The 12389-nt window shown below is 39.5% G+C and overlaps 1 protein-coding gene across 1 annotated transcript in view; it reads left to right on the top strand.

Moving 5' to 3' along the window:
* The first annotated feature begins 11060 nt into the window (after positions 1 to 11060).
* LOC112683610 (leucine-rich repeat-containing protein 24-like) overlaps positions 11061 to 12389 on the top strand; it is a 7391-nt gene continuing 6062 nt past the window's right edge. Inside the window, exon 1 of the mRNA XM_025554712.1 lies at positions 11061 to 12387. Coding sequence (XP_025410497.1) covers positions 11446 to 12387 — 942 coding nt within the window. The 5' untranslated portion in view covers positions 11061 to 11445. The remainder of the gene's footprint in view (positions 12388 to 12389) is intronic.

The following is a 12389-nucleotide window of genomic DNA, read 5'->3' on the forward strand; positions in this document are numbered from 1 at the left end:
GCAATACTCATGCCGATTGATTGATTGGTATATGCGAATAAAATAAGAAAAATTTGTTGTCATAATTATAAGTATAATTTATTAAAATCGGCGTTTAATGTATTTGTTACAGAAATGGTGATTGTGATATTTGATCATTATTTATCGAAGGAAAGCATCAGGTTAAAGGTGAATAAGCTAAGCAAAGCCCAATACAGATACAATAACTAATTCGAAATTGTTTTTAATTTATGGTTAGATCTAAAACAGGTTATGGTAAGGAGTATGATGATTTAAAGTTCAATAATTGATATTATAGGAGATGAAACATTTTTCAAAACATAGCTAATTAGTATTGGAGGATCTAGGAATTAAAATAGCATACGAAGTAGCAACAGAAATGATCGTATAACGTTACGATAGAAATTAATATTGTGTTGTAATAGACATAGAATAAATTATAATACAATATATGTAACTTTTAATTTTTATATTGAACACATAATGGACACGAGATATCCATCTGCAAATAGTATCTAAAACGTAGATGAAACTTCACCGGAAATATAACTTCTACTGATGTAATAACGTACTCGATACCGAATAAAGCGTATATGATTCACAAATAATGAGATTATAACGAAAACTAGTATTTAGATATGTATAAGTAAAATAAAATTAATACAACGTCAATTGGTCATGAGTTATGACTCATAACCATAAGTATGTAAAAATAGGATAACTATAGATTATATAAGGATTTTACGATAAAACATGACCGTGTAACGAGTCAAGTACTATGTTCCGTATGGCGAGTTAAATCGCTTTATAAGCTCGATTGTAAAATCGAAAAGGTAAAGACGTAAAGGTAGAGGTAGACGAAGATATATAGAAGAATTATATGACAAGCTGACAAGTAATCGATACGTATATATGAAAATACCGGATTTTAACAAGGAAGAGAACCAGATTCGCAACGACAAGGCAAGGCCTTTAGTAGATAAGAAGAAGAAGCTCGATTGTAAGAAAACTATTTTTGCAAAATCATCATCTCCCCTCCTACATTGGTAAAATAATTTGACCTCCGCGTGGTTGGTCAATAGAATATCTCTTTGATTATGCGTGTTAATATAGTCGTACTATGGTGACAATAAATTACTTCACTTAAGACACGTATGCGTCATTGAATGCATGTTTGTGCGCATATTATATACTATCGGTTGGTGTGCATACCTGCAGTATAAACTTCGGGTCAACTGGCGTTCATGATTTAAGTATATTTAATTATACGGTTTCGAGACGTGGACCGGTAATTTCGGTTGTTTCGATCGGCTACTGAAGTAGCAATGGGTAATGATATCCTCGTGTATGCCGTGTGCCTGTGCATTATGACGTATGCGGCATGTGAATACGTATGCGCACATGTACGTGTGGGCGTGTGATTGTGCGCGGAAGGAATTGAAGCTCTAGTGGGTATGATGTGCGTACGCAACGATCCGTCGAGAGTCAAAACCGAGGGACCGTTTTTACTTGTATTTATTATGATCGCTCGATTCGTTATCGCGTAGGAATTACTAGCATGACGCTTTTGTAAATGTAATCCAGGCGAAAAATTACTAATCAGTTTGTTATCATCTTCGGTGATAACTGTTATCGATAAAGATAATTACATTTTCACACGAATAAGCGCTATACATATTTTTGTTTTTGAAAATCTATATTACTGTTTCCAAAGGAAGTTAAAAATAAAAATAAATAATCTTATATCGGGGTTTTTTCGTCGTCAAATTTGAACATACTCACTTAACAGGGTTTCATTTCTGAAAACATTGTTGGTTCAACAACTTTTTAATCTCATTGATTTTGTGATTTTATTTTTTGTTCGCAGAAAATATCGTAGTATTAGGCGGGAATTTATGACGAAATTAATTCGTCGTGATTTTTCTGGTAACGACAAGATAACAAATGAAAAAAAAAAAATCACAAATTACATTAAATTATAGTAATTTTCGGTAAAAAGTATCATAAATCATGATCCTTGTGTGAAGAATTAAAGTTAAAAATATTTTAAGAAATTACACCTTAATATATACATAAGCTGACCCGGCAAATGTTGTTTTGCCTGTTAAGAATTTTTACATATAATAGATGTACGACGTTGCCCATGAAAATAATTGACGAGTTTTTTTTTTTTTTTTTTTGCTGAACATAATATTATTTGTTGGACGGCAAAAAATGTATAAATCGTACTCATAGAAAAAAATTGATGCTAATTGTTGAATTATAATCGGACTATTATTTTTCATTGGGACCGGTACGTTTACGTTAAAAAATTATCACTATACGTAATTTAACGATTCCCTGACCGGCGAAAAGTAAAAGTTACACCAGTACGAATGCTGTACAGCATCATGATTTTATATTAATTTTTTTTCGGCCATGTGAGATGTTGGAAAACAAAAACCCTAAACTAACCGTCTTTAATATTACTAAATCCTCATGAGACGCTCGTTGTACACAATATGACCTCGACCAACGTTGAGTAATAATACCGACGGGGAAAAAAATTACAGAAAACCAACGGGTAATTCTTCGTTTCCCGCGGTACCTAAATGTGTCACGATTGTGTGGCATCTCATTCCATCATCGTCTAACCAAAGGTGGGAATCGATTTTGTGCCGTTTTTATTCTTCGTTGCGCCGCCGTCACGCGCGAAACCGTATCGACGAGAGAACACCCCTAGGGCTTCGTGACACACACCGTCTCCGAAGTCTCATATTTAACGGTGCGATACTTCAGCAGCGCCGGGGCGATCGTTTCCGGTGAATATTTTCGCGTACACGTCACGTTATATTATTGCACGCCGATTTAAGTTTGTTTTATACATACCTGTATACTTGTATGGCGATTCCTGCACCAAAATTTACGGTATAAATTATTCGAAAAAAAAAAAAACAAAAATAGAAATCTCGTAAAACACCTTGTTAATTAACTGTAAACTCCAATGGGCAATAAGAATATAAATCGCGATACTGTAAGCGATCCTTAAGATAATTTGTTCATTCCTATTACTTTTCTAGTGGTAACGTTTAAATTTATAATTTTTTTGGAACAAAATGTTATCAATCCCCGCATAATATTACGGTTCAATTAATTTACCTGTAAGCCTGTACTGTCACTGAAGCTTGATGTACACTAATACGTAAATTCTTCTTTTTTCTAGTCGGAGTGACATTTTATAGGTGATTAAATGTATAAACATCGTTACATATAAACTATAGTAGATGAAATGCCTGGCAATTGGATCGATTGGTTGATATTAAAAAGGATTAGAGCCATAGCACTGCCTTGTAGAAGCCTATTTTCTTTGCCTTCTCCATCTACTTTTCTTGTTTCCTAGTGTCACGTAAAATCTTCTGTGTTGGAGTAATGCCTTTATTATCTGCGCGAAACCTTTTGTCTTTAGTTAGGTTGTAAATTTTATTTCGAAAACCTATATAAATGCAAATACGTTAATATTTTAATGGTAAATACCAAATTTTAATGGTAAAAAAACCTTCGTTGATAATTTTGAGTTTTATATTCAATATTAGTTGAAGTATACAGGTTAAGAAAGAAAAAAAAATCAATTTTTTTAGAAATATGTTTAATATGCATATAAAATTAATGAAATCTGCACTTTTTTTTAGCTAAAATTGAACAAATATGCAAAATATGCATTTTCATTTTCAATTTTCTAACTCGCAACTATATACTTCAAATTTCTAGCTAGCTCTGCTATAAATCGAGATCATATAGAACAATATGCAATTTCTACAACTTCCGAGCCCTATAGATCAGGTATGTGACGTTATATCGTGGTGCAAGAACGATAATAATATGTCCGCGGGGCACATCCGAAGAAATCGCGTCCGAATAATAATGCGGCGTTCGCGTTGTATTGGAATGAAATCGTATACCGAAATCATTGGGTTCGATACGATCCCGTGCGTCGGAGGTAATGTGTTGAATAATTCGGATTCGCGGAGTACATTACCACAAACGACATCGAAGGGCGGGTCGAGCGGGAAAAATGATCGAAGACAAACTAGAGCACCGCAACGCATGTGAATAGATCCAACCGCGTTTCAGACGGATACGTGAAAGCCTAAAGTAATTAAATTATCGGTGGAAATTCAATTTCGAGACGAGTTCGAAACGAAGTATACCGTACGCTTGGTGTGTGTAAGCTTCGCCATCTTCTTTACGTATTTTAATACTATTATATAGCGGTCCAAAGCGTAGTAGTAGTTTACGTACACGTATGTATGTGTGTGCGTGTGCGTGTGCGTGTGCGTGCGTGCGTGTGTGTGTGTGTGTGTGTGTGTGTGTGTGTGTGTGTGTGTGTGTGTTTGTGTGTGTATACAGTTTGACGAGGTGCACAATTTTCCTAATGTATTTGCATTTTTGAGCATCTGAAAACAGATGCAAACGCGTTCGCAGTACGATACGCATTTAATACCCGTATTACGTACGCGTTTCGAAAATTGTTCACGGACGGAAAACTGGAATGAACAAACGTATTGGTACACACGTTGCGCTTTGAAAATAAAATCGAAATACATGCTCGCGTTTGGATATTTTATTTTACGTGCGTCGAAATGAACGCGATCCAAATATTCGTACGTTGTACGATGTGTGTTCAAAAGTTTATAAAAATAAACACGGTTTTGTACGCGGTCCGGCGCAAGCGTCGCATAATAGATATTTCGGATTGAACGAAATTAAATTAAGACCAGAACAGAATTAATTCGATATCGATCCTCGCAATGCCGCCATAAGCAGATTCCTCTGTACCACGGTATATGTACTTAACCTCCTCCTCCCGTATACTATGAGTATTATATATTATATTATATTTAGACAGCCTATCCTGTAATTGGTATACCCTTGGGTATTCGCGGAATAATGCAAAGTATGTTTAGACAAGAAAGTCCGCAGAAGGTTGTCGAGAAAAGGGAATTGATGTATTCGCTTTAATAAAGGGCGATCGCGAAAATAACATTACAGTCTGATGTTGAGATTCAACAACCGAACAATTTAAAATGGTCATGGTAAACATTGTATACGAGTGACACAACCACAGGACAAATTCTGGAGTATAGGAGGGTTAATATTATAAATGTAAAGTTTTAATGGTTTATCATTTAGTTAGAAAGTTTGCAAAGAGTCAATTATTCAATAATTTATCAGTCTTTCTGTTAATGAAGTCTTTATGTACCGTTTCTTGGAATACATTATGAGGTAAATATGCTTGATTCTAATTGTTTCTGTTTCATTGTATTCCGCTATGTTTTTAAGTTTAATTTGATATTTAAAGTAATAACAATTACTATTTAAAATATTAAAGCTAAAAAAAAAAAAAACTTTGAGCTTAAAATATACGCAGCTAAAAGTTAAATGTTAAAGCTAAAAAAGTCTTAAAATTCGAATCAACACATAGAGTGGATCCATTAAGTGGAAAAGTATTTCGAGTTCTTACTAGAAATTTAAACACACCTTACTCTCACGTGTAGATTTCTGATATTATTTTAATTTTCAGAACATTTCATCTTATTTAAAAGTTAAAGTTTACAATTCAAAACTGCATACACATATTATGCTTGTTTCATTAATTATAATTATTGAACAATGCACTGGTGTTTCCTTATTCGATATTCATCCGACGAGACTGTTGATTAGTTTCTCAGATGTGCCATGTGAAATTAGCAAACAATGTTTTTTAGTTTTTTTTTTTTTTTTGACCATCTTAAAACTTTTGTAAATATTCCCATTATACCGCAGCACACCATCCATCTCGGTAGTATTTTCACAAAAAGAGTACCTATATTATTAAGAGATTTTCTTTTATACTTTCGACTTTCGTATAAATTATACTCTCGTTTGTGCGTTGTACAACGTTTTTTTGGTCATCATCATCATTATTTTATTATTAATGTCATTATGATGTATAAATGTACGCGTATTCTATTTAATGGTGTCGCAATTCCAAACCGTCGAGACTTATTTCGTACTGTGTGTACATAACGAATCTGGAAAGCGTAATTTGTAATTGACTCAAAAAAAATAATAACTATATAGCGGTATCTACGGTACGTCGGTATACAAATGTAAATTTGTAAAAGTATACAAGTTTTCGTGAGACTAGAGCGTTTTCGAAATCCTAATAATAATAATAAAAATAATATGATAATGGGTATTTGTACTTTAGCACACGTATTAATTAAAAAATTTGCGTACTCGAAACATCGCAGACGTATAAATGTCATTAAGCGTACAATTTAAAAAAAAAAATAATAAAAAAATGTATTCGTAATAATAATAAAAAAACAATGTTTTATGAAACTTTATACGTGTTAAATTGTAAGTTTAGTATTCAAGTACCTTGAAAACAGTTTTAATTTTCAAAGAAATATTTATTATAATAAATATAATGTGTATTAAGTACAAAGAATAATGAACGAGCAGCGGTGCATTATACTGTTGCAATGCATTTATACGGAAATTGAAAACAATTTTCAATGCGTACCAAACTCGTTTCGTCGATAATCCTTACAAAAAAATAAACGTTTATACATTTTGATTGATTGCCTTCAGATGTGTTTGGCATTGAGAAACCGGCAGCATGAACAATAGTGTTTCTCGGGGCATCTGTAGAACATCACGGACGATGTCGTACATATGCGCGCGTGTAAGTAATAGTTTTTCGTGCGCACTGTGACGACGTTTAACGAAATGTGAATAATTCATCGGAACGATAACCGACGAACGTTAAATGTATAGTAAAATAATTAAAAACAAAATCAACATTATATATAATATACAAATAAAAATATGTATTATATGTAATACGTAAATAAATAAGCAAATAGTCGCGATTTTATCGACACTGTATACCGTCGACAACGAATTTTTGATTCGAAACCGGTCGTACTTAACAAACATAACATTACTCCGCTGGCTAAGCTTTCGTATATTTATTCATTTGCTTCTGTTCGAAACGCGTTTGCTTATTTGTTTGTATAAAACATTTATCGTGAAAGAGAACAAGAAACAGTTTTCGATTCCACGAAGAAAAAAAAAAAAAAAAAAAGCAACATAATCGGGTGTGTAAATTATTACCACCCATTTGGATTTAACACGGCGCACGTTGCCGCGGTGTACTCACGTTGTTACAGAAAAGACCTTTAAACGAACTCGACGTATCATTTTTTAATCGTTCCGGTTTCGTGGGAAGCTACGTTTTACGTAATGAACCGTCCTCCGACAGGAAACGTTAAATTATACGGTCGAAATATCCCGCGGTACACGGTTTTCCTATACACCTTCACGCGCGCAGGGACAATGCGTAGGGGGCGCGCTCAGAACTACATACCCCCCGTAACTAACGCTCGTTTCGTAATTCACTCGTAGTGCATACGTATAGGAACTATAAACGCATACACGTATATTACGTACGCGCGTAGATGTAAATCCGATGATAAGATTTTAAATTTACGAGTCTCATTATACGCGTACGTCTCTTAAAACTCTTAACGTGTAAGTTATATCTAACCTATACACGTGCATTATCTGTTTATACGTTTTTGTGCATTACACTTTCGTACACACACGTATATTATACATGTTCGGTACACGTATTCTGGCGTCGGTGACGACCGTGTAGACCGTGTTGCGAGACGAACACTGGAGCCGAAAAAGATAATAGTATAAATGTACACGTGGTATGTTTTTTCCTCCCTCCCCCCCCCCTTTCCATTTCGGGGCAACAGTACGTATTGTTATCGTATAATAGCTAATAAAATGTTCTTTTAAACACTTTTCGTCCGCACGGGAACAGGAAAAATAATCCGCGTTCGTGTACCGGACCGTCAAGGAATTCGCCAAAGAAATTCTGTCCGGGGCGCGTGATTATGTAAACTACTGCGATACGTTTCGTCGAACCACCCCCTCGCTCTACGTTTCGATTATAAAATGTATTTAAACTCGACAAATAAATGTATTTCATCGCTTAGGCGCGGGGTACCCATGCCGGTCGTACGTATTTAAAATCAGGTCTCGGCTCATAACTTGCGATTATCTTGCGTTAATACGCCTAAAACGCATTACGAACTCGAGCACAACTTAATTGGTCCATTAGATGGAACGGGAAACAGCGCGAAAACACCGCCGCTTTATGCACGTGAGATCAGAACGTACATTCTTATACGTCAGTTTTATATACCAGAGTGTTTTAACGACATCGTAATGGATTCAGACACGAAACAGAAAAAGAATAATACCTTATTAAAAGTTTAACTAATACGAGAGAGAGAGAGAGAGAGAGAGAGAAAATAAAATATGTTTTGGAAAACTTATTTCGAATAATGTATACGTTACATTTAAAGTGTTGGATTACGTTATTCTATGAAATACCTGCGAATGTTAGTTTCAGTATGAAATTATACTTGCACTAGTTATTCCGTAGAATAACTAGTTATTCTGTACAATTTTAGTTTGATTTACGTTAAATCATAGAACACATTTAAATTTAAAATGTATTATAATATTTTATTTATTTCAAGCCGGATTAATTATTGTTATATTACTTATTTGTTCGTGCTAAGCTATTCCTGCAAACACGTTTTGTACCAAATTTTTTGGTACAAGTGAACTTGAAAAAACCCCGCGACTAGCTCTCAGTAGCTGCACAGTTGTCGGAGTTCTTAATGTTATACTTTCATTTGAAACAAGCAAAAATTACGATATTGTATATATTTTGGACGATTTGACACGGTAATGAAGTGAGCCCCCGGAAAATATGGAATAACTAGTCAAAGTATAAACTGTACAGATTTCCTAAGTACTTCATAAACTAACTAATTCGACCATATAACCGTAACATGTACACATTTTAATGTATTGCCGGTGTCTTACGCTTGGTGCGGTAATTTACCGGATTTTTATGGAACTGTTGCGAATACGTTAATGATGTTAATGAATAAAATAAAAACTATAAAATTAATGATGCGTTATGTTCTACATCAGCGGTTCTCAACCTGGGGTACGCGTACTCGTAGGGGTACGTGACATGATGTCAAGGGGGTACGTGAAAAAAATTGAGTAATGTTGGTAAAAGTGCAGTTAACGTAACTGAAATAGTTTACTATTAATGAAATATTTAATAGTTAAATAATTGTTTACTTATTACAATACGAAGCATGTAATTTAATGCCATTAATGCGATAACATTTTATCGTTATAACACTGTACAATGTAGATCATTTTTAGACAATTGTAGAGACTCGTTACATCGCTGTATTACAGATAACACATGTGCGGTTAACAATCGTCAACTATTCAGTTGTTATACGATATTTGTGCGCGGTACGTGTACATATATCTTAACTATTAGTCAGTCGCTTGATTTCAAAGGGTCCGTGGAAAAGAAGACCATTGGATCGCATTCCCTTTTGGCGAAAACTATTGCATATCTGCAGTCTTATCAGTACTAGAAAAAAAGAAAAAACTAATAGAACTGAAAACGGTTACTTCACTCGAGGCAGTATTCGAAAATAAATCTATTATCACGTTTTGGCGCGGAAGAAGGAATATCTTTTGCTATCATGCATTCGGTGTTCTGCTACCGTTCACAAACACTGCGTCGGCGGAAAGGAGGGCCTTTTCCGCGTACACGTTCATAAGAAATATGTATCGTAATGAACTGCCTGTAAGTTCAGAGTTTCGGGGTTTATTTATCACGGGTGGAGTCAGATTTTAAAAAATCGAGTTCAAGTACGGCGCGAGCTGATTGAAATAAATGAATATTTCAAATTTTCCTGTAAAATAATTATGATTGTTATTTTCCATTACTGATGTAGTAGTTGAGAGGTTGGAGTTGAACGGAAAAACGGATGAGAACCGTTGTTCCACGTAGTCAACCGTCCCCGGCGTTGGATTACGCGTAAACGATTACGGATTACTTATTTTCGCGGTAATTCGTGGCGCCGGAATGATAATGCGCTTTAAACGCGTGTTCCGGCGCGATCACTGTGTAATAACGCAATTAGTCATCGCGCCGGATGTCCGTAAAACGAGTCATTATTGCGTTGCGCGCGGTTTAAACGACGAGATAAAACGGTTCCGGAATAGGAAGTGCCGTTCGAACACCGACGGCCGACGACGAGTTGTTAATAATCTCGCCGACGTTAAGCGAAGGGATATCGGTAAACAAATATAAAACGAACGGCAAATATTTTATCGGTAGTCAACCGACATTTTGACGGATAGAACAACGTTGTTCTGTTTGAAGGGGTCGAAGACCATTGGTTAAGAGCGATGCGCACCTGCGTGAAAACCGTCGCGCGTTTTCCGAACGTCGTCGTGTCGGGTTGACGAGGAAAAAAAAAAAAAAAAAAACGTAACGGAAATTTAGAACGGGTGTTAATCCTTCGATACGCGCTTTGCGCCTACGATGCCCCGGGAGGGTTACGGACGGTCGGAAAGGAAGAAAAGGAAAAACGGAAAAAAAAAACCGTTAAAAACGAACGTCCGCCGACCGTGCGCGCGCACGCGCAGGCACCGACCGTCGGAACGAACACGTTTGTACGTACGTTGCGCGTTGTTCAGCTGAGGGCCGCGAAAACCGAACCGAAAGGATGCACGCGGGTTCCGAGTTGGTTCCGTTTTGGGGGCGACGCGTCGCGAACACGGGATGACACGAGACGTCGCGCACGTTTTCCGTATTGGTTTTTTTTTTTTTTTTTCCCCCCCGTACACGTCGCCGGTCCGCGGTAGTCAGCGACGGCGTTCCATCGCTCCCCCGCCGCCGTCGTCATCGCGTCCATTGTCGTGTCAGCGGTGATCAACACGGCCGGACGAACGCGCGCACGCACGCGCACAGGTAACCCAACGGCGGGTGGTGGCGGCGGTGAGACGGTGCTGCGACGTCACGGACCGACGGGAATGCGGTCGTCAGGTAGGGCAACCGGTGCCGGAGCCGAACGGTGGGGAGCCGACCGGAGTGGGGGCGACGAGGGAAACGCCGAGAGACGGACGACGCTAGCGCCGCCCAGTCAGTTCAGTACCGGTTCTCTTCACGTACCCGTGTTCCGTACGCGTTTTTCGTGCGCAGTGCTTTTTTTTTTTTTTTTTTTAATTATTTTAATTTATTGTGTTTTCCCCGTACGGCGTACGATGTTTGTTCCGTCGATGGCGACTGCGTGCGACTACCGTTTTCCGGTGTGAATTGTTATCGTGTTTCTCCGGTTTTACCGTCGTGCGGTTCTCGTTCGATACGTTTCCCCGTGCGAACGTTTAAAGAGACGCGCGAACGTGTGCGCGTGTTCGGTGAGTTCCGCCGCGCGTCGTTCTCGTGAACACTTTCGTGCGCTCCGTCGACGCTTCGCCCACGTATCGGTTCGGGTCGGATCGCGCGCAGCGGCCAACATGCCGCGGTCAAGTGGTCGTAGAGCTGCTGCGGCGGCGGCGACGGTGTTGGTCGCGTTGCTCGCCGTGCTGCCGTCCGCGCGGCCGTTCGAGGGCTGTCCGTCCGTGTGCTCGTGCAAATGGAAGGGCGGCCGGCGGACGGTGGAGTGCGCGGACCGGGCGCTCATCACCGTCCCGACGGGCGTGGACTCGGACACCCAGGTGCTGGACCTGTCCGGCAACAACCTGCAGATACTGCCCAACCAGACGTTCGCGCGCGCCGGGCTGGCCAACCTGCAGAAGGTGTACCTGCGCAACTGCCGCATCGGGCAGATCGACGAGACCGCGTTCCGCGGGCTCACCAACCTCATCGAGCTCGACCTGTCCAACAACCTGCTGACGTCCGTACCCACGTACGTGTTCCGCGACATACCGTTCTTGCGCGAGTTGTCCGTGGCTCGGAACCCCATACAGAAGATCGAGGCGCGCTCGTTCGCCGACTGCCCCGGCGTCGTCAAGGTGGACGCGTCCCATTGCGGGCTGCAGTCCGTGGCCGGGCTGGCGTTCGAGGGCGTCACGCGACTGGAAACGTTGCGCATCAACGACAACCGGCTGACCGAGCTGTCCGCCACGGTACTCGAGTCGCTCAACAAGCTGCGGTCCATCGAGCTGCACGACAACCCGTGGGTGTGCGACTGCCACCTGCGGCCCATGAAGCTCTGGCTGTCCGGCAACAACGTGCCGTACAACCAACCGGCGCTGTGCGCGGGCGGTCCGGAACGGCTGTCCGGCAAACCGCTGATGGAACTGGACGTGGAGGACTTCGACTGCCGGCCGGACGTGCGCGTCGAGTCGCGGTACGTGGAGGCCACCGAGGGCGATAACGTGACGGTCCGGTGCCGGGTGGAGCCGGGCTCGATGGCGCACATCGCGTGGTACCTGAACGGCCGGCGGCTCCAGGGGGC

This window comes from Sipha flava, unplaced genomic scaffold (assembly GCF_003268045.1).
Source record: "Sipha flava isolate LNK unplaced genomic scaffold, YSA_version1 230_pilon_pilon, whole genome shotgun sequence".
Lineage (NCBI taxonomy): Eukaryota > Metazoa > Arthropoda > Insecta > Hemiptera > Aphididae > Sipha > Sipha flava.